The sequence below is a fragment of the Chinchilla lanigera genome, unplaced genomic scaffold (assembly GCF_000276665.1).
Source record: "Chinchilla lanigera isolate Chin_1 unplaced genomic scaffold, ChiLan1.0 scaffold00015, whole genome shotgun sequence".
Taxonomy (NCBI): Eukaryota; Metazoa; Chordata; class Mammalia; order Rodentia; family Chinchillidae; genus Chinchilla; species Chinchilla lanigera.
Window position 1 is genome coordinate 27,191,850 of NW_004955416.1, and position 27,770 is coordinate 27,219,619.

At 45.3% G+C, this 27,770-nt stretch overlaps 1 protein-coding gene across 2 annotated transcripts in view; it reads right to left on the reverse strand.

Moving 5' to 3' along the window:
• The window catches only part of Adamts17 (ADAM metallopeptidase with thrombospondin type 1 motif, 17), a gene marked incomplete in the record, with an annotated part of 306,761 nt that overhangs the window by 63,784 nt on the left and 215,207 nt on the right, over positions 1–27,770 (reverse strand). The window contains 5 exon segments of one of the 2 annotated variants that reach the window (XM_013512522.1): positions 631–790; positions 3,681–3,838; positions 13,961–14,041; positions 22,909–22,977; positions 25,963–26,083. In XM_013512522.1, coding sequence (XP_013367976.1) covers positions 631–790; positions 3,681–3,838; positions 13,961–14,041; positions 22,909–22,977; positions 25,963–26,083 — 589 coding nt within the window. 2 annotated transcript variants of the gene reach the window in all.

The window sequence follows — 27,770 nt, forward strand, 5'->3', positions numbered from 1 at the left end:
ATGGGCTCAGTCATGCCATGGCTGTATCTCCTTCCTATGAAAACAGGGATGAGTCACTTAAGTGGCCAACTATCATTAACATCAGATGTCTGACAAGTGCATCTCAGCAGTCAACAGCTGCTCAGGACTGGGGGTAGGTGGAGTTGTCTGGGTTCACCCCACCAATCCCCAGTCTCAGTAGGCATCCAAAGTCCTGATTAACCTTTCATCCTAAAGCTATGTCCATCAGACTACAATGTTCCACGGGGCTGAGAGTTTACAGAGGTTTTCTATTGTACCTTGCCAACTCAGTAAGGATACCCATAACTTGCACTGATTCTTGCAGCATGATGGGCTCTTTGGCTCATCCTACAATCTCTAGGACATGACACAAAGGATGAACTCCTATTTCAGAGGTGAGGAAATCAGCCGTAGAAAGGATAAGTCATCTGCTGAGGTTGGGGAAATCATTCATGGAAGGCCCTGTCTGCACGTTCTGCAGAGACTTTCCTTGGGATGTGGCTAAGTTCTCATGGAACTACAGGTTACAAACTCCCCATACTCTGTGCATGACCACAGAGGCCCCGAGCCCCCCCCGCTTCTTTCTTCAGCAAATCCACACACCCACTGGCCCACCACTGGGCAGCTCACCTCCTCCACACTGCACACTACACCCTTCCCAGCCACTGTGGGTCCAGAGGAACAAGGCATCCTGTGGCTTGGCGGGTTCACTTTGATTTTCAGCAGTGAAGTTCACAGGAATGGTGTATTCATAATGAATCCCATAATTCTGGTCGTGAAATAACAGCACCTGGATCAATGGAAAATTAGAAGGCCACATTGAGGGGGACCAAAATCCCACAAAGTTGCTAACTGTGCAAACCAAGTCACATTGTAGCCGTTTTTCTAGGAAGAATCAGCTCTTTTCTGGGGGTGCGAAACAGGTTCAATCGAGGGGTGCTCTTTTATCTCAGTTGTGGAGTGCTCAGGTATCCAGCTAGGGTATGACAAGAATGCATACTGTCATCCGGGAGTTCCCTTCTTTCCTACCCCAGAGGACCAGTTCAGATGGGCAGTTTGGGGTGCAGCACCTGTGTGGGCCCTTGGTGGCACTTTTCAAGGACAGTTGCTCCATGTGGAAGAAAGTGCACATTTCCACATGTGGAAGAAGCTGCACTTGCAGCCATGGAAGACACAAATGTACCACTTTTACCTAGACAGCAAGTAGGGTCGCTCTGCTCACTTCCCCAACACCAGTCATTGCTATGTTGATTGGTGCAGTCAGGTTCAATGGCAAAATACAACCCACAAAAGGGATTTTTGGGGAACATCTGATTGGAAGTCCAAGGAAGCGAGAGCCTTTCCATTGCCATGGGAGTCAGCCCTTAATGCTCAGTAGGGTAAAGCTGCAGAGAGAGGGTTCTATGATATTCCTTTTTTTTTTTTTTTTTTAGTACTGGGAATTGAACTCAGGACCTTGCGTTTGCCAGGCAGGCGCTGTGTTGCTGAGCTATATTCTTGGCACAGTTCTATCGTATTTCATGGGAGGCGTCCTGTGGCTTGTGCAGGCCCGGTGAGTGTGCAGAATCCAGGAGGCTGTACGGTCTGGGATTGGTGTGTCAGGCCTTGCAGGGCCACAAGGTACACCACTGGCTTTATTTCCCTAGACCTTATGGGGTACAGCACGCCCTCCCACAGGAGAATAAAGTGGCCTGGCAGTGGATGATGTGTCTTCAGGCTAAGCTTGAGGCCAGTAAGTGCTCTGGGCTCAGCAGCTAGCAAGTACACTTCCAGCCACAGGGCCCAGGAGAGGCGCAGCACACAGCCTGCCTATCTAGACGTGGGCAGGCCAGGTCAAAAGTACGCCAGACAACAGGAGCCATCTCCCCACCCTCCCTACGAGGGCCTCCAATGCTGAACTGTGGGGTGGGAGCAGAAGTGCTAGAAGCAGACCCAACTACATAAACATCTTCTTTAACAGACTTGCACTAATGCATTTGGAAAAGTGCCTTAAAGTTAAAAAAAAAAAATCTTTAAAGAGAGATCTTTATTATTTCAGAGTGGGAATAAGACTGGTGGATGGAGAATCCATATGAAACCAATTTTATGCAGTTTTGTAGCCACGTATAATTTGCGTGTGCATGTATGTAATTGGTTTCAAATGCAGGTCCCCAGGACTCCTGCTGCTCCTCATTCTGTGACCAACATGTACACCACTTTGGGGACGATGGCTTTGTACACAGAAGCAAAGGGGCACTCCTGGTTTCTAGGTTTAAAAACGTGACGTGACAATCATGTTTCAAGGGAGAAAAATGATTAATATTAAACAAGGGCTGAAACTTCAGCCATGCAAGACTTGCCTTACTCTGAGATTTGTTTATCACGTCCTGGATGACTCAAGGCTGGCTATTTGTTTCAGTGGGCTGACAACCTGCTCAGTTTACAAAAGATTTTAGTAAAGAAGGGAAACATACTCATCTTGGTGCTTGCTAGAGGAAGCAAACTCACATGCTGAGAGGTGATGTTTTCTGTACACAATTTACCTTGCCTTTTGCCTCCTTTCTTGGCCCTTCTAGCTCTCTGCTTTTGGCTTAGAGTAGGAAGACCGCTTCTAATGACTTTGACCAGGAAACAATTTCAGCCTTTCACATAGGTTCTTGGATCCCGGAAATCTACTTGCAGGAATAGTATAGCACTGGATTTAGTGAGCTTAGTACTGCACTGGTGGATTTCCATGGAAATTGGCTGGCTTTTGTCTCACGAGAAACTGTAACGGGCTTAACACTATCATGGGGCAACACTTGTACTGGGTGCTGGTGGTCATGGGCAGGGCTCCAGCAGGCTCCCCGGGCTGCGGTCAGGAAATCCTTTAGGTGTCACCTAACCTTGAACAGCTGCAGGTTGCCAGGGATCACAAATTAAGGGGCAAAAGAACTTGTAAGTAGAGACTCTGGCAGGAACTGAGAACAAAGTGTGCTTTGATGACAGGTGCATGAGCTGCCATAAATTCCGTTCCTTAGAAGGAGACAGGAAATCAGTAATTATCAATAATTAAGAGCAATCAGAGGTTGGCCAGGAGAACTCTTGGAGCCTGAGAACGAAACAGTGGAATGACTTGCCCTGGAGGTCTTTCTTATGTTTAAAAAGGATAGAGAGCCAACGGCTTAGTGACCTGTATTGAGTTCTCCAGGAAACCTGAGCCAGGCCCAACTACACAATTTTCTGGAGATCACCTGGGAAGTAAATACACCATACCGCCTGATTCTCCTTCCTGATTCCCACATGCTTCTCATAAGCTGAGTCTGGCAAATCTGTGTGGTGCTGGTCTAGCCTCCAAGCCAACAGTCCTTTCCTAAAAGATGGCTTTTTACTGTGGGGCAGAAAGATGCCCTGCAGCAGCTGATACAAAAACAGACTTTGAGTAGAGCAGGCTGCTCAATGACGCCAGCTCTGCTTGGCTGTCACTGGTGTGGCTGAACATTCCCTTCTCGGAGACAGCTCCCTTTGAAGAAGATAGGAGCTCCTCAAGTGCAGAGCCGGGAGGCGGGTTCTGAGAGAAGTCTGAAGTACTGGGGTAGGAGGGATTAGATAAGTAGAGGGAGGAAATAGTATGAACATCAGGAAGCCTTGTGGATCTAGCATATCTCCTGCGTCCAGGGTCCCCGGAAGAAGCAAACCAGTGCCCGAGCCCAGTAAGTTACCATCAGATGCAGGGGTGTTTTGGTTGGTCCCTTGGCGGAAATCTTCTCCCACAGCCCCCTTCTCACGTAGCGGACAGTTGTGCCTGCGATCTGAAACTCTCCCGGGAGCTCTATCTTCCAGTCGCTGTTGATGGATCTCTTACTGGAGTCTTTGAGAGCTGGCAAGGAAATTGAACACTAAGAAGTGACAGGGTGAGGACGGGGGGCAGCCGGGCAATAAAGGGAATCTGGGTGCCCTGAAAGGGCCAGAGGTCTCTCCTCCTTGAGGGAAGGAGTGGGCTCTATAGTGAGGGAGAGCTCTCTATGCACTGAGAACAGAAGCCCAGTTTACGGGGAGCAAAGGGCTCTGGGCTCACAGGAGAGACAGCTGCTGGGATGGATGGCCGCACTTTCTAACTGGCTGCTTGTCTCCAAACCAGCTCAAACAGTGCTGGTGGGAAAGTCAGGGAAGCATGGAGTTAACCACAGCCCAGTCACACCGCGCTCAACTTACCCAAGTAGAGGGGTTTTCTGTCCGGTAAATTAATTCTGTTTTAATATGTCTAAAGCTATCAGACAGGTTTTGCCATGTTAGCAAAATTCATCCATTCATTTAAAATTTTTTTAAAATGTGACATGTATTCATTGCACATTTTATTTGGGCTCTGGGTGATATTTCGATACACGCGTACAGCGGATACTGATCAAAGGAAGCTTCTCCTCCTCATCTCCTGCCATGCTCCCCAATCTCTAGAAATCACTATTCTTCATCAAGTCAGTGTTTTTTCTTAACATGTCTACATATGAAAGAGAACATGACTTGTCTCTCTCTGTCTGGTTTATTGCACTTAATTTAATGTCCTCCAGTTCCATCCACTTTGCTGCAAAGGACAGGCAAAAAAAACGCGTAAACAATCTGAACAGACACTTCTCAAAAGAAGAAATACAAATGGCCAATAAATATATGAAATGATGCTCAGTAGGATCAGACACCAGGGAAATGCAAATCAAAACCACAAATGAGAATAATCTCACCCCAGTAAGAATGGCCATTGTCAAAAAAACAAAAAGTGACAAATGCTGGCAAAGATGTGTGTTATCCACTGTTGGTGGGAATACAAATCTGTACAGTCATTATGGGAAATAGTGTGGAGGTGCCTCAAAAGACTACAAAAGATCAACCATAAGATCTAGCCATTCCGCCTCTGGATATGTATCCAAAGGACATGAAGTCAGCATGCCAGTGAGATATCTGCATGTCCACATATACTGTGACATTCTTCACAACCCCTATGATGGAATCAGCTTTGGTACCAATCAAAGGATGAAGGAATAATAAAAATGTGATGTATGTATACACAATGGAATGTTATTCAGACATAAAAAAAATGAAATCATCCATTTATTTTACTATTCCCTACCTGGGGCTTTGGAAATAGGGCAGCCTAACGCCAACCTCTCCTAAGGGACTGACGCTCCTCCACTGATAAAATGGATGTTCCTTCCAGAATCAGTTGTTGTTCCGTTAAATATTTATGCTTGGAGACCCCAGTTGCTTATAGATGTGGCAGTAATGCTCAGCCGCTGCTTAAGGGGGTAAAGTGGGGGCTGGTTACGGCAGTTGGTCACTCTCACACTCCAGCTCAGCGGGCTTTGGGTTCCCGGATTTGCTTGCTTATATGTCTGCTTAGGACAAAGCCCAGACAGACACGCAGCCCACGTGTGCCAAGTGGCCATAAGCAGGGAATGGGTTTTCGCTCACCTTCTCATTTGGATTGAAGTTTTACAATTTCTTAAGGGGGACACCTGCAGTGAGATTCTGTTGTTTTCTTGTCATTGTTATGTAGGAAGGATACCCTGCAATTCACTGGAACATATTCTGGTATTTAGGAGGGAAGCTAGGCGGGCATTAGCCTTGGAGCCTCATCTCCAGAATGCCCTGGGCTCGGCAAACATAGAGGAGATGCGAGCTCAGGGCTCCTCCATCGTACGAGCTTCCAAGAGAAATGGGCAGGCCTGTTTTCCAGTACAGAGACTTCCGGCTGGGGTTTCTCTCCGGGGTGGCTGTGGACGGTGAGTGGTTAAGGATTACAGGACTCCAGGGAAGGCTTAGGAAAGAGAATGCTCTACCACTTGGAACTGAATCTGTTTCCCTTCAAGAAATTCTACCCACAACCGAAATTTCCTGCCTACTTAAGAGGTGAGAATGTGGGAGTCTCACAATTTCTTGTTTTTCTCTTTCAACATCATCACCTGCAAACCACTTTGCAAGGAACACATTTTCTGGTTTAGCTTTTCCATATACTATTACCTATTTAATCTTCCCAGTAACCCTCTGGATTACTTTCCCCATTCGGATGAATAAATGGAGGCACAGAGAGATTAAGTCACTTGCCAAAAGACACACAGCTATTAAATTGTAGAAGTGGAGACTGGAACCTCCTAGACCAAGCCTAATGCACTTACTGCTCTGGCAACTTTTAATTCCCATGCTTTTCCAGTTATAGCATCAGTCTAGACTTTTATGACATCGCTGAAACGTGCAAATCTAAGACCTATTTTCAAAGAGAACAAATTCCAGGTTCTCATGGCTACAGGTTTCATGTTCTGTATATCCTTAAACAAGTACCTAGCCTCACTGATCTCCAAAGCTTCCAGTGAGTGAAGCACCTAAGATACATTTGTTTGTGTGAGCTCTTGGCAAGTCCAGGTGAAGACTGTAGGGATTGTCACTGTCTTTCAACTTCTCTGTAAATCCGGAAAATTGTTTAATGTACATATGCACATGTACACAGGTTTGAGGGATCAGTGCAGGCTGGTGAGAAGTAGCAGACAGGGAAAAAGAGGGCACAGAGTCCTCTAAGAAAACATGCAGGCTGGGAGTGGTGGTGTATGCCTGCAATGCCAGTGACTCAGGAGGCTGAGGCAGGAGGATGGCAAGTGCAAGTCCAAGCTGGGCAAGTTGGCAATACCTTGTATCAAATCAAAAAATAAAACGGCCAGGGGATATAGCTCAGTGGTCAAATATCGGGTTAATAACCCTTAGTTATTGCGGGCTGAGCAGGCCCACAATCTCCCAAACAAGCGGACAGCCAAGGATTAAATAAATGAGACAACTGAAATGGTTTTAGGACTCCAGGAGGGTTCAACCCTCTCACAGAATTCAAGAGTCTCTGGGTTAAGACAAAGAACTTCCCTGGGCAGTCTGTATTTATTTGATTTTTGAACAATGGAGGGGGATACTGAAGAGAATGCAGGAATCCAGGCAGGACTTGGGAATCCCTTCAAGGACTTCTCCAAGTAATACTTTATGTTAATTTAGGAGAACTATGCTATCTCCAGGGAGGCCTTCACTGCAGGAGTGAGATGCCTGTAGCTACAGCCTCCTTTTAGTTAATTGGGGTTGAAGCCAAAAGTCCTCAGCTGTGGCCTTATCTCATCCTTTGAGGCATCCCAACTTCACAGGCCAATACAGGCCCCAGCAGGGACCAATGACTCAAGGAGGTTCACTTACTATGAGTCCACTGCCCACCTCTGGACAAGGGCCCAGGCCTGGGGCAAACTCACAGGTAAACATGAAAAGCCCATTGGTTAATATTAAGTCCTGCTCAGACCTGCTTCACAGTGGTCTCCATCAGTTGAATGCTCGTAAAGCATGCCTGAGGCCCTAAGTTCAGTGCCTATTACTGCAAAAAGGTAAGGGAAGGGAAAGGGAGGAGAGGGGAAGGGGAGGGAAGGGGAAGAGGGAAGGGAGAAGGGAAGTGGGAGGGAGAAGAGAAGGAAGGGGGATGGAAGAGAGGGAGGGGGTGGAAGGGAAGGTAAGCGGGGAGGGAGGAAGGGAAGGGACAGGGAAGGGAATGAAGGGGCAGAGAAGGAAGGGGATGGGGAAGGAGGAGGGGGAAGGACAGAGGGAGGGAGTCTCAGAAGTACAAGCTGCGGACACATATGGCACAGAAGCAGCACCCCTGCCAGCCCCTCACCCTCTCTTGAGGGTCTCCTGGCAGGGCCGGAGACCAACAGCTCCCGCTGTCAGGAAGCTCAGTTTGGCAGGGAGACAGAAAACAGAGAAATACGGTCAATGTCACACACGCTGGCAGAGGTGAGTCTGGGGCCCGGGCAGTGTGGGCGGCAGGGGAGAGGTGGGTGGGGACAGTGTTTACCAAGGAGCACTATGAACAGAGTGGGTTAGACAAGCAGAGAGAAGAGGCAGCGTGGGGCGCCTGCAGGCGTGGGGGCGGACCATGGCTGCCTGCACTTGGGGACTGTGGGTGACCTGGTCAATGTCATTGTCCCCGGGAAGGGAGGGAAAGGGAGGAAGGTGCAGGTCCCCAGGGGAGAAGCAAGTGCGAGGGGAGGGGGGAAGGGCAGCTTCCAGGAGCCTGGCTGGGAACAGGAGGTGAGGACAGAGAGCGGCTGCTCAGGGAGAGGACAGCCCTCCGGACGCTGGGCAGAAGCCACCAGGGCATGCGGAGACGGCCTGTGAGCCGGAGTCAGGCCCACGAGCAGCTCGTCCCCGCCCTGTCACTGGCCCACCGCACTGAACCCATCAGCCACACAGACTACAGGGAAGCGGGGGTGGCTGTCCACCCCGAGACAGCAGCTGCCTGTCACCCACATTCATGGGCTCACTCTGACCTTCCTCCCCTGCCCTGACTTCTTCCTCTCTAATGGCCATGCTGAGCACCGAGCATGCTTGCTAACCAGCATGTTTCTCCCTCCACCAGTCATGGCACGCAGCGTCTCCCTGGGAGATGTTTTCTCTCCAGTACTATGAGGCCCAGACTCCACCCCAGCTCCAGACCCAGGCCATCACCCAACCCTGGTCAGTTCACCTTAGGCAGAAGCGGCTCTTCTTCACTGGGCTACCCAGGGATGTGATGCAAGCTACTTCATGGGTAGAGGCTCTGGGAGAGGCCAGGGGTGCCAGGGTAGAGAAACATTCCTGTGACATCACTTTAAGCGCCTGGATCCAGCAGGACCTGAAGCTGATACTTAGCAACTGAGAACTGGCTTGTCTTTCATCTGTGGCTTTTGGGGGCTAGTTTTGATAAGACACTAATCATATGAAGGCAGAACAGGTGGGAAAGAAAAAACACTTTCATGGACTCCTACAAATCACCCCAGCAGCTTACAACGTAAACCCAGTACCTGTTGAGGTGCAGAAGGCCTGACAAATACTGGTCATGCCTTAAACTCTCCCCGGGCCATCCTGGCTATACTTCTCTTACGCGGTGGCTCCTTCCCACTGGCGCTGTGTGTACAGTTCCCTGGCCATTTTTGTAAGATGCTTTAAACTGACTTACTGAATTATAAACTGACAAGTATGCTGCTATATGGCAAAAGTCAAACATCTGGGAGGCCATGAGTGGGAAGGGTGGGAAAGGGCAGGAGGGCGCATCTGGAGACCATTGGAGAAGCCCCTGCGGGAACCAGCCCAGGGGTGGGGGCAGTGGAGACAGGAGACAGTGGCAGCTACAAGGGAAAATGGGGGCAGTGGAGCCACCGTGGGCCAGGGCTGCCCTACCCTCTGATCGCTCATGCAGTTTCTTGCCTGTGCACATCAGGGTGGTGGAAGAGACACTTCGGGAGGTCTGCACTGCATCAGAGAGCTGTGGAGGGGTCGCAGGCTGTTGTCAAGGAACTATGGGATGGGGCCTAAGAGGCAAGTTTTGGCTATGGGTACAGGGAAGCTGCTAAATAGGGACAGACATGCTGGACGTGTTGGGGGGGGGTCGTTAGCTCTGATGATAACATATGCTGCTACCTCAGGAATCCACCCCCTCACCATGGCAGAGTTCAGGGCATCCCCTGGCACCATGAGCAGGCACTGGGAAGACATGTGCACTGTTGGCTGCACAAGGCACCCACAGAGTCTGCAGATGTTTGTCTCTGGTTGGGAGGTGCTGGTCTGCAGCTGCGGGACTGGAGAAATCTTAACTTCGTTCAGTGGTTGCAGGGATGGGGGAAACGCTTGTGGCTCCAGAAAGAATAAGCTCTGTGTACCCAGGCATGGCTGACAGCTACCTCCACGGCAGCTGCACGGTTTCAGATACTACAACTGCAGCCTTACAACGTCCACTGAGTCCTGCAATGCAGAGTGGCACTGCCCACTCTCAGGGCAGTAGCTTCCGATGATACTCGTTCCTGCATTTCTCAGCAGAAGAACACAGAAGGAGAATTAAAAGTAGGTCATCAGCAAGGAGGAGGAGGAGGTCAGCTCCAAGAGGCATGGGGGTTGGTTCTATCCCTTTTGACTTTGTAGGGAGTAACTTAGCAAAATTTGCATGTTCCTATGGTCCGTGCTGAAAAAGTCAGAGCTTACTGCTAAAACCAAGAATTTAGCGCCTGAATTCCTTCCAAAGGTGAGCCTTCATTGAGTCTGTTGGCCACTTTAAGAGATGAAAATATTTTTCATTGGTCCACATTTCATTAACCACTCTAATAAGCCCTTATTCTTAGACTTAGCTCAATGAGCCATCAGACAAGGACACACAAGCTGTCCAACAGATATCTCTGGTATCTCACACCAGAGATAAGGCTCTGGACTGAGAGATAATTGCTACAAAGTCTTCCCGACTCCTGGGAAGCCAAAAGGCCAAACATAACTACAGAGAGAAATATGGCGGGTGGGGTGTGATGGATGTGGGGTGGACTAGATTGCCCGGGACTGAAACCTGGATTCCAAGCCATGGGCGACGTGGGGAGAACGTCTGCGAGTTAGGAATACAGACACACAGCTTCTCAGGTGGTGTGCGCCCGTCTGTGTGTGGGTACCACCAAGAGTATGGATTAAAAGCCTCCCTTCTGTTGCCTCTGGAGTCCAATTTCTTTCCTTGGTTTGGAAGTAAACTTATTTCTTACAACACTGAGATCCTTTGTAACAGCAATGAGCAGGTTCAACGTGGAATTCAACGATACCTTGACTCCGGGTGGCTGTCACATTCTGTCCCCCCCTGTGTAGCACTGGGTTATATACAGAGTAGGGTTTGCCAGAGCCCGTGAGGTGGTGGCTCCTCTATGCATGCATCCTTTTTCTCAAAGGTCCTCCACATTAAATAAGTTCGAGGCTCGACAATTTCTGCCCCACCCCACTCTGAGGCATTATAGGTATATTCAAGCCCCCTTTGTCTTAGGAATTTTGAGATCAATTAATTTACATTTGAAATTAGGATTCAGAGACCCAGAATAGACTCAACAGAGGTGATCAAGATGATCACAAATGCTTTGATTTCACAAGCAAATCACAGAGCTCAGAACAAAGGGGCTTCCTCCTGCAGCTTGGTTTTATCTGCAGTGCTGCTTTGCTGGGGAGACTTTCCCTGGCTACTTGTGCCTGGGCCAGGGGTTGGATGTTTTAAATGACTGTTCAAATAAAATAAGAGCATGCTTTTGCGGCTTTTGCTCAGAAGGCTTTCAACAGTTGCAGAGACTTTTGTGAGGCGTTACAGGGGGTGAAGGGATTCACACTTTTCCTGGCGATCACGGCACAACAAAATCTCAGTAGCCCAGCATGCAAGGTGCTGAACGTCTGCATCCATGCAGGTCTGTCTTTTCGGTGGACATTTCTACACTGTCTTTTAGGCACTGCCGAGGAAGGTGGTGAATCATTCCAGAGGGCGAGAGGGGGCATCCTGGATGGGAGCCATGGCACCCTGTGAGAGCTGGCTGGAGGCAGATGTGAGCTCTGAGCCTGCCCGAAAGCCTTCCCTGGCATGGAGCTGTGCAGAAGCTTGGTGGGTCTCTCTTTGCCTGTCTTCCTCCTGGATTCAACAGGAAGACCTGACCCACAGTCAACCTACTTCTAATCCTGGCATCCACTCAGCTCCTTTTATTTCCACTCGGAGTCCGGCCAGCTCTGTTCTTAACTATGGATACAAACTGCCGAGGCATTTCCTGTTCCAGGTGGTTTGGAGCAGAAAGCCAGCAGGCGTGGGCTTGAAGGTAGGTGGGGTGAAATTCTTCAGGAACTGCTCCCAGCAAATGTGAGAGTAATTCAAAGTCACACTGGGTTGACTTCCAAAGCACCCAGCCCCGAATGGAAACAAGGCCTGCTGCAACTAACGTAGAAACAATGAGTGTCGGGCATGCGCTTGTGCATGTTCCAGGCCTTGGAATACGAGAGTTATGATTTTTGGATAAGATAAGGGGACCAAGTCTAGTCCCAAGCTCCCACAGAAGTACAATGCTTCTGGGGAATTCGGTTGTTCAGAGACATTTAAATCAACCTTGGGAGAGAGATTTGTTCTCTGCCGTAACAAGGGGAAGGCTTAACATGTGTTTTCCAGTGAAAGATCTCCACCGGCCAGTCTCTGACCCTGATGGGACACCACGGAGCATTTCTATAAGGCTCCGTAGCCCACGGCCAGCACAGGTGATGTGAGGGCTTTGCACACATTACTAAGCTCCGGGGAGCGTCTGTTGCTCCCCTGTGGAGTAACAAGCAATGCTTTGGAGCACTTCTGGAGGTAGAAGGGATCTGGTCTCTAACACACAGCATGGCGCAGCCATCGGGAGCCACAACAGTGGATAGTAGTGTTCTTAGCATATGTGGTCCTTCGGCTTTCAAAGAGACAATCACTAAGAGCTAGCTGTTCTAGGCAGTATTGCACAACATTATCTGTTGATCCTAAAGAGAGTTCTAGTGCAAAGCTCATTTTTACCCAAGGACTAAGGTAAAGCTTCGATTCTACTATTGCTGCAGAGGAGCAGAGAGAAAGAACATGTCCTTTTTTTCTTCCAGGCCCCCAGGACTGGGATCAGGCAGAGAAATGGTACTAGGAAGACTCAGAAGCCAGGATGGGAAGTCAGGAGACTTATCTGCAGGGGCACCTGCTGGTGCTTTACAGTAGAACCAGTAAATTGCTCTCAGAATTGGGCCAATTCTCAGGATAACCTGAAGGTGATTTTTTAATAAGAGTGAAAGGTGACTTCAGGCTCCCATGGTGGTCTAGTGCCCCCTGGGACTACAAACACCATGTAAATCCCCAGTGGACCAGTTGGGGAGGGTAACATTTGGGGTGACGCTAGGTGATGGGGCTTCTGATGTTAAGGCTACTGAAGTCGACCCTATTTCCTGAGCAGAAAGAGAAGGGGCGGGTTCTATGAGAACCTAGTAAAAAGGCTATCACGCCAAAGAAGCTGCCAAGCACAGCAGAAGGCTATTTCAGACAGCATGTATGAGCAACTATTATTATGATACAAGTATTTGTAGAGCAGCAGCTAGGACATAGACAAGAGAATAATGAGAGAATTAGGAGTTACACTTCCTTCCTCCCTCCCTCTCTCACTCCCTTGCCCCCTCCCTTGCTCACTCGTTCCCTCCCTCCCTTCTTCTCTTCCTTCCTTCCTTTCTTCTTTCTCTCCTTCCCTCCCTTTCATCTCAAACAGCACCTTGCAACACAGGCTGAGAGGGACTTGCAGGGGGGGGCTGCTGGTAGAAGATCAGCCTTCTTAGCCAGGTCAGGACCAGGGATAGGGGTTGGCAAAAGGACACAGCGTACAGCATTTCCATCCCAGTAAACTAAGGAAGAAGTAACCTCTGGGTAGTTCTTTCTTCTTTAGCCTGCATAATAAACACTCATGACTTCGACTCAGCGCTCCGACCTCCCTGGTGCTGTGTAGCAGGCTGAGCTCTGGGGAGTCAAGGGTAAAACTGGAACTTGAGCCTCCAGCACGTGCAGGGTCTTTTCTAGCTGACAAGGGGTTTCACTGGGTGATTCTCTTACTACGCGCTAACCATGCTTCCACCATGCAATCCAATTTCACCAAGAGATGTAGGCATTTGTGCTTGACGTCAGTGGGGTTAACCGAAATTTGGCATACACAGAACTTAGAGAAAACCTGCACTGTCCTGAATTTCCATTTGATTTAAGCCTGTTGCTCTTTTTCCAGCAGAGTTACCCCTAATGCCATCAATAACATGCAGGGGGGTGGTCCATGCAGGTCAGGCAAGGGACGGTCACGGCATGGGCCAGAGTTGCACTGGGTCCTCCTGGGTGATCTGGGGAAACTTATGCTACCCGATGCTCACAGCTTCTTTCACCCTTCCATCATATTCCTTCCTATTCAAAGCTGGTGGTTCTAATGGTTTGTGCCCTGCCTGTGAAACCACTTGGAGGTGGTCACGCTTAGCTGCATGCGACAGTGCTGTTCGGTCCATTTTGAGTACTATGTCATTACAATGGAAGTGCAGATGTAAAACTCAGTTGACCTGGCAGAAAAATGGTGGACAAAACTTTCTAGCCTAATTATAAAAATCAACAGTCAATCAGCAACTGTAAATCAAATCATTTTTGTTTTACCCAGAAAACTGTGAGCCGGTTTATCTTCTACCACGCGGATCCTCCGAGCTCCAGCAGGAATAATAGCAGCTTCGATATAACCTGTGGTAACAAAGGACATACAAGTAAACCACACTCGTACCTGGATTAGAGGCCGACAGGGCCTCCCGGCTCCTCAGTCTCCCGTCTCACACAACTGTGGTAGATTCAGAGGCTGCAGGCTAGCAGGGCTCTGAAAATCCAATTAGTCAACTAATGTAGAGCGCTTCCTCCCAGGGCCAGAAACTCTTGGGCCCCCATTTTCTGAAAGCACTATTTGCATGTGTTCTAAATTGAATTAAAACCACCCCGCTTCCCTGGAATTTGTAAGCTGAAACCCTAACCCCCAGTACCTGAATGTGATCTCATTTGGAAATAGCACTAGCGCAGATGAATCTAGTTAAGATGAGATCATACTGGAACAGGAGGAGCCCTTCATCCCATACGACAAAAGACCTTTTAAAGAGGGGAATTTTGAACAGAGACATATACACAGGAGAACACCATGAGAACACCGTGAGGCAAAGACTGCGGTGCTGCTTTTGGCAAGCCAAGAAACACCAAGCATTCCCAGCAAACCACCAGAAGTCAGGAGAGAGGAATGGAACAGATTCTCCCTTGCAGCCTCATTACGAGCCAGCAATGTTGACACCATGACCTCACATCCCCAACCTCCAGAATGGTGAGACAATAGGATTCTGTTGTAGATGCCACCCAGGTTGCGGCCCTTTGCCACAACATTCCTAGCCAACAAATGCAGCCTGGAATCCTACGTGAATGGTACCTCCCAGGTACATGGGTGAGGAGTCCTCGGGTCTCTTTCATCTGTTGGAGGTTCCTTCACTCTTTGTTGTAGTTTGACTTTTCTCCAAAAATATATGGAATGACCGCAAGAGCCAAGCAACTTGCCCTATAACAAAACCATTGCCTTATCCTACTGTGCACCATTTCCATTTCCACTGTCTTTAGTTATTTCCGCAGCTCTTATAGTATATACTATTGTCTGTTTCCTTCATTATTTCCAAGTAGAGGGGCAGCTCCCACAATTTGGCAGTGCACGGTGCCCAGGGCCTAACTATGTGGAGATTATGGAAATACCTATTGTAAAGGGTTTATTCATTTTCCTAATAATAAAAACATCTCTATGTTATTATGAAAATAATACACACTTCAAATAACAATTGACCTATACCATCACACTAAGAAAATCACTCCTAAGAAAGTCAGCAGCATATATATGAAATAATAATATCCTTTGAAAGGATACCAACTCACACCCCATCTTAGCCATGTGACTGCAGTTCAAGTGCTCTGAGGCCTTGCAAGTGCCTGGGATAAAAACAACACAATGATCTCAGAAGAGGCACAAGAGCACTGGATTAAGTACAATGCCACTTCAAGCTCTTAACACTCAGATAAAAGAGAACTCTTAACCCGACAGGTGACACCTATTACATTCTCACAGCAAACATCTCTTCAGTGGGAAGCACTGTTACGAATGTTAAATATTACTGCAGAGAATATACACCCTTGTTTCATTTCTCATTTTAATGAGTGATTATTTTGCATTTGAATATAATGTGGGCTTACATTATTTATATGGGAATACAGGATGCATAACATCTCATATATAACACTATGTAATATAATCATATTAAGCAATATGAGTTTTATTAGGACTGTAGATTGTTTCATCATAGTCTTCCTCAGCCTCTAGTGCATGATTATTTTTTCTCTTGCTTTATTAATAGTACAAATGTGTTTCTAATAAGGATATTTTCTAATATCAAAACAACTTCACAGCCCTAGAGTAAACCTTACTAGCCCATTTTATACTATTTCTAATATGCTGCTGAATTGTTATATTTAGAACTAATATTAATTACTTTATAACTTTTCCACTATCATTTGTAATAATGATCTGCAATCATTTGTGTGTGTGGGTGTTACACTGGGTTTTGGTATTAGTATTATTCTTGTTTTAATAAAAAATATTTCTCCGCTTCTGTAGTAATTTGCATAGATTTTCAATTTTATGTAGAGCACAGTTGGGAATTTACTTTTTCCACCTGCATCAAAGTAGTTTTAAATTGTAGTTTAAACTATAAAATAAGTAAACTTATTTACAGTTAATTTCTTCTATACTTGATTTCTTTTCTTTTTTTTTTTTTTTCTGGTACTGGGAATCGAAGTCACGACTTCGTGCTTGCCAGGCAGGCGCTGTGCTGCTGAGCTAAATCCCCAGCCCCTTATACTTGCTTTCCCTATTTCTCATATTTACATTTTCCTACCCTCTCTTTTGTTCATAGGTGGGCAAAGAGCCAAGATATACACTATTTAGTTCATTAATCTTTTGCTAAGGCAATTTCCACAACTGCCTAGTCTTGGTTCAAAGGGTGACTTTAATGTTCATTACGTGTCCTTTCACCAATTTCGCCAAAATTATTGCTCATCTCACTTGTTGCCTTTGAAATAGGCATGTGGAAATTATATTTTGTGATATATGACATAGCAAAATGTTACCACTCATTGTCTTTATATTTTAATGTCAGTTTGGCAGGTATAAAATAGTGGAGCCATGCTTACTTGCTCTGAGGCTTTGTAGGAGTTACTCCACTGAGTGACTGAGGATAATCTGATATTTCCACATTACTGTTACCTAAAATTTGGATGGGCTGCTCAAAGGATTTTTACCTTTAAAGTTAAATGGTGATGAGGCTAGTAATAGTTTGGTACCAACTTTTTGTGGGACATGGGCTTTTTTTGTTAATACAACTATCCTTCAGTATCTGCAGGAATTGCTTTCAGACAGCAGTCTGCAAGTGTTCACGTAAGTCCCTTAGAGAAAATGATGTACCATTTGCCTATAACCTGCACATATCCTCCTCTATACTTTAAGTCATTCCAGATGACTTATAATACCTACTACAATGTAAATGCTATGTAAATAGTTGTTATACTCTATTGTTTAGGGGCTAAGGACAAGGAAAATATATTTTCACATTTAGTACAGATACAATTTGTAATGAATAATTTCAATCTCCAGTTGGTTGACTGTAGACACAGAACATGCAGAGGACCAGTTTCATATTAAATTTTTTTTATATTCTTTGGTGTTCTTTGAGAGGGGCATCCAATTATAGATGTTTGATCTCCTGTATCTTCCATGGTCTTCATTTTATCTCCTATTCTTTTGACTCATTTTTATTTTTCTTTGCTTGTGTTTGAGAAGTCTATCCTCCCAGGCTTCCACTGTGATTTCAACAGTGTCAGTCTTTCTTTCCACATGGACTTAGTTTCTGTGATGAATTCACAAACTTCTTCTACTTCTTTCCTTTGTTTTACTAAGTTTCATCTCCCTCTGTTGCTTCACTGTATCTTCCTTGAGGTCTTGTGTCTTAGCTGTATGTTCTTGTTTTATTGAGGTTATTGACTAATTCGTTTTTAGAATTGATGGCAAAAGTTTGATCACATTTTTTTACCTTTTCCTTAGTAATCTCTTGCTGGTGGTTGCTTTAAACCAATCATTTGTTTTCTGTGTCCTTTTGTTACTGTCCTATTACAGTATTCTTACCTAGATCCAGCGCTGGTTCTCTCAAAATTTTAAGGGGACCAACCTGTGTGGTAGGGAGAGGCAGGACAGTGTGGTGAGGTGACAAGACGTTTGCCTGGTTTAGGGTAAGATTTATCAGAATGTAATTTTATGTGTATCAGTGAGTTCATTTTCATTTGGAAACAGCTCATGTATTTTAAATTTGTATAAAATACATGAGCTTATTTTCTCATGGTGAGAATATTAAGAAAACAAACCTTGAGTCTGCATAACTACAGTCCTCACTCTTATTGGAAACAGCACGACCAGCCATATATGTTATACATACTAATTTATGTGTCTTACTATTTTGTACATATATCTATACAAATAAACATATGCCATAGGATGCCTACATTTTACTGTATTTTATATAAATGTTAGGAATAACAATATAACAATATTATACTATGCTATATTTGTTATTTTTAAAAACATAATACATCTTGGAGATCATACATGTTATTATATACAGTTCTACTACCTTTTTCTTTAAATTGCTGGGTAGTTTATATAACTACTCCCTTGTTAGATATTCAGGTTGTTATCAGATGTTCACTACTTGTTCACTACTTGCTATTAGATGTTCACTACTATGTTATGTTATACATACAATAAATTGTATGTATACATTTGCATGCAAAACCCCTCAACAAACTAGTAGCAAACTTAATTCACCAGCAGAGAAAAAGAATTATGTATGATTGATCTCAGGAATGGAAGGTTGGTTTAACATATGAAAATCAATCAATGTAATCCACTGTATTAAGGGACAAAACCCATATGATGAGCTCATGTAAAAAAATGACAAAATTCAACACCATGACATAAAAAAGCAAACAAACTAGAACTAGGAGGGGATAGCCTCATCCTAATAAAGAGCACCTAAAAAGTACCACAGCTGGTATCACACTTAACAGAGAGATACTGAATGCTTTGTCCTCATGACCATAAACAAGAAAAAGATGTCTTGCTCCTTCTGTTTAACACTGTCTTGAAATTGCTCTCTTGAAAAATTAAGCAAGAAAATAAATAAAAGACATACAGAATGGAAAAAGAAAATAAAATTATTTTTGCAGATGCCAACATCTTATATACAGAAAATCCTGAGGAATATGATAACTACTGGGACAGATTCCAAAGGCCAATATATAAAAGTCAATTTGACTTATATACATTATTAGTCATTAGGAGTGAAGCGTTGGGAAATGAAATTAAGAAAACAATTTGACTTAACATCAAAAAGAATTAAAAACTCAGGAATAAATTTAGGGAAAGATCTTCAAGATTTGTTCACTGAAGACTATAACACATTGTGAGATATTAAGGAAGATCGAAGTAAGTGGAAAGACATCTTATGTTCATGGATCAGAAGGGTAACAGGAATAATTCTCAAATTGTTTCACGGATTTAATGTAATCTCTATCAAAATCCCAACTCTGTAGTTGGTTTGTTTGCTGTTTCCAAGATTTAGCTATTACAAATTTTGCTGCTATAAACATGGGTAAGCATAGATCGCTGTGCTATGATGCTTTTAATTCCTTTGGAAGATACCAAGAATGGGAGCAGCTGGGTCAAATGGAACCTCTAGGTGCAGTTTTTGAGGAATCTCCACTGATTTCCACAGTGGTTGCATGAGTCTACACCCCCACCAGCAGTGGGAAAGGATTCCTTTTTTCCTACAGCCCCGCCAGCGTGTGTTCTTGGTTGATTTCTTGATGGCTGGATGTTTTCTTAACAGCATCTTCTTCTTGTCTTATGGATACAATCGCATCTTAACTCTTTCCGATAAAAATGATCCTTTGTAGAAACAAATGTTTATTAGAAATTTTGAAATTCTATAACATCTTCTTTGGGCCATGGATCAGTTTTAGTTTTCTATTTCCCATTTGTGTTGCAGGCTCTCTTTTCAGGAAAAAGCCAAGGACAAGCCGACTGTGCAGATAGATGGGTGAGGTCTGCTGAGTGTCAGGACTGGCCTTAACTTGGTGGTACAGGGAGCTCTTGTTACATGTTGGCAACCAAAACGCCAGAAGGCAGGAAGATTGCTATAGCCCTAACTTCAACTTCCAAGGCTCTCTCTGGAAACATGGTAGGAATATATTTCCTTGGCTCTTTGAACCTGTACGACCATGTGATTCACTGTGAACAGTAATATATGAGTCCATGTGTCACTTTGAGGTAGGAGTTTTAATAGCTTCAGGGCCTGGTTTGACATACTTCCTTTTTCCTGTCACGCTGACCGTGGCACTGCGTGACAGAGTCTCTGCCAGCCTAGGATCATGAGTGACCACTACATGCTGATCCTCCTGCCAATGCTAGAGGGTAGAAAACAAGATCAAGAAATAAATCTGTGAAAGGCCACCAAGACCCGCAGGGTCTTTACACAGTGTTTTATTTCTTTGTCTATTGCTAAAAAACCAAGCACGCAGATTCTGATTCACCTATATATGAACTCCCACCTGAGATATCTTTGCTCTTCTTAGACCTCTTAAACTTTTCCTCTGCTTTCATTTCCAGCTGACTTTTGGAAAGATGAGGAAGTAAGCATTTGTTCAATCAGCCATCTTTGGCCAGAAAATTTACCAGTTCAGTTTTGACAGCAAACTCCTTGGCATTGCTACTATAGATTCAGCCCCAGATGTTTCAAGTAAATGTTCTACTAGATGACTAGAGAGACTTCACAAATGTAAACACAGTCCAGTCTGAGGGCAGCAGTTGCCTAACTTTTCTACCCTCATCTGTCCTAGCCCGAGGCAAGACGACTTTAACCCACTGTGTGGTCCTCTAAGCGTGATCCCTTTCAAATGCATCTAAATTGGGAACTGCAACATTGCCTTACAGGTGGCCTGCCCTCAGTCCCTGCACCAGAGTTGCTATAAGGGCTTTTAATTAAATTTATTTTTGCTCTAGGAATGCTTCCCTACTTTAAAATTTTGGCAAAACAACAACTCTAAGATAACAGCATGGGTTTTACGCCACAAATATCTCCTAGAGAAATCAATTCTTTCTGGGGAATTTGAAAAATTATTGGATTCCAGGCATCTAAAACAGGAAAGCATCCTAAACTGAAACAAAATTGTTCAGGGTCAAAGAAATTCATGTTTTTTTCCAGAGGAATTTGCATTTTAACTGCCTAACACACCTGGGATCAGGATCTACTTGTGGAGGTGAATTATCTTCTGAAAGGAGCCACTGTGGTGTAGAATCTTCCTTCCACCTTGTGACAAACAAATCTGAGCATTAGCCCCCACCAGTCTGCACAATCTGAGGCAACAGCTGGAGCTGCTAAGGTCCTGATTCATTAATTTTCCACATTTGAGAGCAGGTACATTTGCAGCAGTGCATGGTCAACACGTTTATTTTTAAGCTTAACTCTGGCACACGTTGCAACACTGAAATGACATCTGTTTTCTGTCTTCTTCTCACAGGCCTGGGGAGGAGATGCTGAACAGCGCAAAGCTCAGGGCAGGCGTGTGACCCAAGCAGGGCTCATCCTTAGGTGACCTCTCAGGGCAGCGCTGTCACGTGGTGCCTCTGCTAAGCTCTCCTTTTATGATGAGTTTCTTTCTCTTGATACAGATAGAATCAGTTAAAGAGAAAGTCCCTGAAAGGAAACATTGCCCTCTGTTCTCGAAACAATGAAACTGCCTCAAACTCACTGTCCCCCAGGGCATACTCTATCCCAGGGCTCAGAGCTCACACTAGGTTTACCTGAAAAGCAACCAGGCAAGGAAAGCGTCCCATCACCAAGTCCCAAGCACCTTGTCACTTCTCAGCCCAGATGCCCTACTATGTAGATACTAGACACGCTCACATTGAATCATGCATGAAATAGAACTAACCAAGAATTTACTTTAAGAATTTACAAGACAGGTTCTCATTTTAGGCAAGGGGGCAAGACCTTATCTTGGAGTCCACTGGAGTCTTAAATCAAGAAACAGAAGTCCAGTAAGAGGGACATGATTTGATTCCACGAGGCAGTCATGGGAAGAATGGGTAGAACTCAATGCCTTTGCCATTGTTCTAGGAGAACGTGACATTTTCGCCTTAAGGGCTAGCTGTCAGGAGGAACTTTCTAGTGATGCTGACCTTTAACCTATTTTAAATCTACTAGGATGTGATGACATTTCCCTGTGAAATTAGTTAACCAAAATTTCCCCAAAGATTTGCTTTTAGATGATTGGTGGTCATATTTTTTCTCGTGCTTTCAACAGCATTAACTGCATTTGGAAGAAAATCATTGACATTATATATTAGCATGATAAGGCACAAGGAAAATCCTGGCTAGGTATACTAGCACTCTTCTCCCAGGTTGCATAAAACTTACGGAAAAAAAAAAAACAGTATTTTTTCTCTGCAAATAAATCATCAGATATTCAGAAAGGCTTTTGTGTAAGTTTATGTCTTTTGCTTTTTTAAAAAGTTGCTTATGAGAGCACAGATGCTCCTGGACTTATGATTGGGTCAGGTCCTGAAAACTCATCATAAATTGAAAATATTTTAAGTCAAAAGTGCTGTCAGCTACTGAACACATGGCGTAGCATACAGCACACTGTAGAGCACGGCTTGTTTTCCATCATGAGCACAGAGTGGTTGACAGAGAATCAGATTGCATATTTCTAGCCCAGGAAAAGATCAGGCAAAGTTTATAGTGGATTCTGCTAGATGTGTATTGTTTCAGTGTCATCATTCACTTGAAAAGTCATGAGTCAAACCACTGTAAGTTGTGGTCATTTTTGTCTTCACTTATCGCTAAAGGTCGCTCCTGGGCCTGAGTAAAAAGAACTCATTGCTTGAGAAGCCTATAATGATAGACCATAGTTTAGTTCACTCCCTGGAACGCAACTCCAGTGTGCATAGGTCAAATCAAGGTCACTGCCTTTCCCTCCAGCATGAAGACCAGGCAGGTTTTACTAAGTGCCCCTCTGCCAAAGGGAAATCCTGTCCTCTGCTATGGAAACTTCCCCCCACAGGAAGTTATCAACTGAGGCTAAACTCTCTGGCATGCCTTAGCTTTTTCTGCCTAAGTGCCAGGTATGGTTGAAGACAAAAACCAAACCTTGGCATGCTAGGGCATGTTTCTATCCAGCCTCTTGATCCCAAGACTCTTTATCTTTTTTTATATTTAAAATCGGTTTTATTCTGCAGTTTTCAGCAATCAATCTTGAACATTAATTACATATAAACAATAAATGGACCTTGTGCTTATTCATGGCTTCATGCATGACTCATTCCCATTGATTCTATTCAGAGAACATTCAGGCACGTAAGTGACAAAGTGCCCCACACCAAGCATGTCACCAAGGGGGCCACATGTAACAGCCGAACATCTTACATGAGAAACACTTGGGAATCGCCTTTGCCATCACACATGTGGACACCTTCGTACAAAGACTGTTCTTGACTAAGAAAAAGAAATATGTTGGAATTGAGTTAGATGTACATTTTAGGAACAGATATTGTCATTCTTAACTGGAGCAGAAAGAAGCCTCATGACATGTTTGCATCAGACATCCATGAACTTTCCCACAGAACAACTGTACCCCATACCAGAGACAGTATGGAGCTAAGAAATGGCCGGCTCCGAAACTAATGACTGAATAAACATGTGACACATGAATCTGTCCACTTGCTACTGTTTGAATAACAAAGTACAAAGAGATGCAGAGCCTACAGGGCATCCTAGTTGGTTCTTGGTAGGGACATTAGTCCAGGTGTGGCCTAGATGTCCATGAGTACCGGCCACATTGCCATTACCAAGGAACAGGATACAATACAAAGAATGTTGAAATTACAATTTAATGAGGGGGAAAGTAAATCAGGAACTTTCAACCTACTATGTTCAAATAGCCCAGCTATTTTTGCCCACCCCAAGGCTTGAGCATTTCCTAAGCCCATCCATCAGAAAACCAGGCTGAACAGACTCCTTCTAAAGCCAAGCACCTTATCCATTTAGAATTGGGAGGCCACAGCCTGGAGGTTAACAGACACTTTATACTCAGGACACCATTTCCCCACATGCTACACTGGGGTGTCTCCTGCCCCAGGGTGGGAAATCCTGGGCTTTCTGCTTAGCTGTGGCTGTGACACGCACCCTGTGTGGTTTTGCTCTAGATTCTCAGTTCATAAACTTCGGTAAGAGGACCCCGGAGAGTTCAGGCAGGGGTCAGGGCTTCACACAACTGGGCAAATAGCCTGCACTTGATTCTGTTTTATCTCTGTGGTATGGTATTTCTCTTTGATAGTGACCCTGCAGGGTGATAAGATATTCCTCCTTCCCTCATTCCTTGGAGCTTGGCACAGATGAAAGTTGCCTTCCTATCTGTACTGACAGGATTATCACAGCCACTCAGCTGGGTCACTCAGATGTCAAATGACCAGGGTTTTTTTTTAGGATTTTTACAGTGAGTCTCCTAAGAATGTTCTTTTCTCTTTTAGCCTTCATGTACTTCCCTGACTGGGTCACTAGTTGATTTCATCTGTCCTTGATGGCTTGAGGTCACCTTGTGTGTCTGCGGGCCTAGACGAGGTGCCACACCAGAATATGGCACCCCAGAACACCTCCACTGAGCTTCAACTATGCCACACTCACAGGGACTCAAGTTGGGTGCTTGGGGGTCTTCACATCCACTGTGATGGACATGTGACAGCTACCTTCCATTTCTGTGTACCTCGTGTCTAAAATAGACCTGTTTGAATACACGTTTGCTAGGGGAATGGACGTGTGGGTGACCCTTTGCCAGTCCCTCTATGTGCATCCTAGGGTGTCAGGCCCTGATTATAGGTTTGTGTTTAGTTCTGTTCCATTAGATAGGCAGCCAGCAATGCACCCACCTGGGAACAAACGCTATGCACAGATTTCCGCCAAGCAGAATCCACGCTGGTACAGCTCTATGCTCATAGGCTCCAATGGTGAGCATTTGAAAATAGCCTTATGCTTTAGAATGAACATCTGATATTTAGCTACCACTAGGAATTTAAGAACACTTACAACATGTGCCTCTGTTTCTCCAAAGGAAGTTTCTACAGCTTTTGTGCTTCCAAAGTTAGAGGGAAGCGTACTATTAAACTCTAAGTCAGGGTTGGGGCAGTGGTTAGCCCAAGAAAACTTCCCACAGGATGTGTCCTTCCATGAGGGACCCTCTGTCAGGGCCACACAGGTCTGACCTTGCCAGGGAGAAGGCTATGCCTTCACATAGAGGACGCCCAGCACAGGGTGGATGGAGAGAGAGGAGAAAGGATGTTACTGTGGATAGGGGAATGATCTGCCTAGGCCAAAAGGCCAGCAAGCAGATCACAGTTTTGGAATAGAGAGGATGCTTTTGCTCCTAATGTGGGGTGTGGTAAGTAAGTGAGCTGCTTGGGTGCATGCAGTGGAGGTTTTTAAAGGTGTATGGCAGAACCTTCAGTGTTCAACTGAACTGTCTCGGGGCAGGGGTGGATATGGCTATGTTTAACCTGCCTGCCATAGAGTGGCACCATTGTAGCAGGTCCGCTTATTGGAGGTTGGTACAACATTCAATTTAAATGAAGAGTTCTAATGCTTCTGTTTTTTTTTTTTTTTTAAAAAAAAAAAGGAATTGGTAACCCCTCAGAAAATGCAGAGGTTTTGTTCCAAACTGCTGGCATAGCTCCAGTAGAAAAGGTCAAAGTCACAAGGCCAACCCAGAAGCTGGGGTACTCTCACTGACCCCTTTAATAAGCATCATCCACAGATGCTATTGGCTGTCACAAACTGGTGTCCTCCAGGGTAGTGGATCCGAAAACCACCTGTCACTTCTAAACAAAGCAGCCTGCAGCGGCAAAGCTGGCGCTAGCAGAAAGACTAAGAAATCTCACCGAGTGAATGCTGGTTTACCTCTGTGGTGATGCTGTTCGGAGAGGTCCAGGTTTGGAACCAGGATCCTTGGTTGCCCTGAGGTCCCACCCAGAGACAGAGGCGTCTGATGCTTTCTCATGCACATTTCATAGATGCATGCAAATGCTACCCTACATTTACCAACAGAAAATTTGGAAACAGAGAAAACCACACCTACCAACAAGTAAAAATGATGTGGCAGTGCCTTTGCCACGTCCTCTGACCATAAAAAAATTGCCTGACAGGAAGGTGACATGGAGCAAGCTGGGTGCTGCTGATTCGTGGACACTGGGACTAAGCGGCTCAGCCTCAGGAGCTGTTTCCTTGCATAGCAAAGGAATCACTTCTAGGAATTTAAAGACATCATTCCTCCCTTCCTTTCAGAAATGAAATGAAATGGTATCTCACCAATCCATTATTATCTGGACCTTAAATAAGAAAGGCAGGGATGTATGAAACCCTTAGCTCTTGGGCCAAGGAGGCACTCACTGCCCATTCAGTACTAACAACAGCCCTGGCCCCCGTACTCACCAGTCCCCCGGGAGTGGCTGAAGTCACCTTTCACCACGCGGCAAGTCTTGCCATCCCCATTGCAGACGCCACACCGGTCTTCCTTGGCCGCAGACCCAATGATGCCATCACAGCCAATTTTCTAGAAACCAGAGGGCTGCATTATTTTAAGGGTCAGAGGGTTTTTAAAGCAGATGCCCTGAAGAGGTGATTCTCATTAGGCCCAGCAGGGACCGTGCCTGGGCCACCAATACTTCAGAGGTCTAAGAAAGTATTTTAATTCTTTTAAAGTCAGAAGAGACAAAGAAATAAACAGAAGCCAGCCAGGATTATATTTTGTCTCTATACTCACATTGTTCTAAAATATGTATTTCTACCAAGTGCTTTGGAGGAAAGGGACCCGGAAAAGTTCTGAAGCCCTGGCTCCACGTGAGGGCAGCTGAGGCAGACATGCTGGTTAAGAAGTAAAGCTGGCTCCCGTGCACCACCTGGTGTGGCCACAATTTCACATAATCAGTGTTCGCTTTGGGGCCACGTGGGTCAGCCAGTCTTGGTAGAACAGCCAACCGTCTAAACCTACAGAAGACACTACACTGGTGTCCGCTGAGAAGGGCAGGCCCAGAGCCCGTGGAAGAAGAGCCAGATCTGGGCCCCTAGTCTGCTCTCAGGAGACCTGCTCAGCAAAACGTCCACAGTGCTCAAACCTCAGTAAGTGATTTCTGGAATCAGAGGAAGGCAACCTCCACCCTTGGTGGGTCTAGGATGCAAGCTGTAGATTCACGAGAAGTAGAAAATGGCAATTCTTGCTTTTTTTCTAAAAAACACAAAAACACACACACACACACTCATCATGTGTGTGCATTGAGGAGAATTGGATAATCTGCAAAGTAACCTAAGTTTATGTTAGATAAAGACTGGGTGTTTATTCACTCAATTGCTTTCAGTGTCCCTCTTCACTTTCGTGTGTTAAGGCAAATACTCCCAGAATAAGAAAAGCCCTGCACCCCAGCTACATATTGGTGCTTCAGGTCATAAAGGAAATCAGGATCCCAGGTTGGGGCAGATTAGCTCTTTCTGAGCTACTTAGAGAGGAACAGGCTGTATGCTGCCCTCCTCACTCCTACTCCCACCTGCGGGATGAATTGATGATACTAGATGATGCCAGATGAATAGCAGATCCCTGGAGGCAGATGCCAAGCCCAGGATCTGCAGCGGAATGAGAACCTTCTGCTTCATCACGGTGGCCATACTCCAACTGGATGGGCACCAGACTCACTGGAAAGGCTGTTAAAACACGGATTGCTAGATTCCACCCTGGAGTTTCTGACCCAGTAGAGCAGGGTAGGCTTGAGACTGCATTTCTAACATTTCCCAGGTGATGTTGACAATGTTGCCCTGGGACCACCTTACAAACACCATTACACTAGTGTTTCCTAATTCAAATGGTCAGATGAGTGGATTTCCTATTCAAAATCCCAGGGCCTCATCCTTAGATGTTTTATGCCTTTGGGAAAAAAACTAACGGAAAATTACTATTGTGTGCCCCCAAAGGGCAGCATAATTGGATATATTTCAGTAAAGACTAAGATGTGCTAAGAGCTGAGCTAGTTTAATCTACAAATCATCATTACAAACACTAAAAAAGGCAGCACGTGAAAAAAGGATCACACTTGTTCATGGTACAAGAACAGGTAAAGGGCAACGTTGGAGGTTTAAGTGGTCCTATGCCAGGTAAGGAACTAACACATCAGAGTGGGTTTTGTGGCAGCCGAAGAGTTAGGTGACACTTTAAGACACAGATGAAACATGTACTAATAAAAAATGGAAGA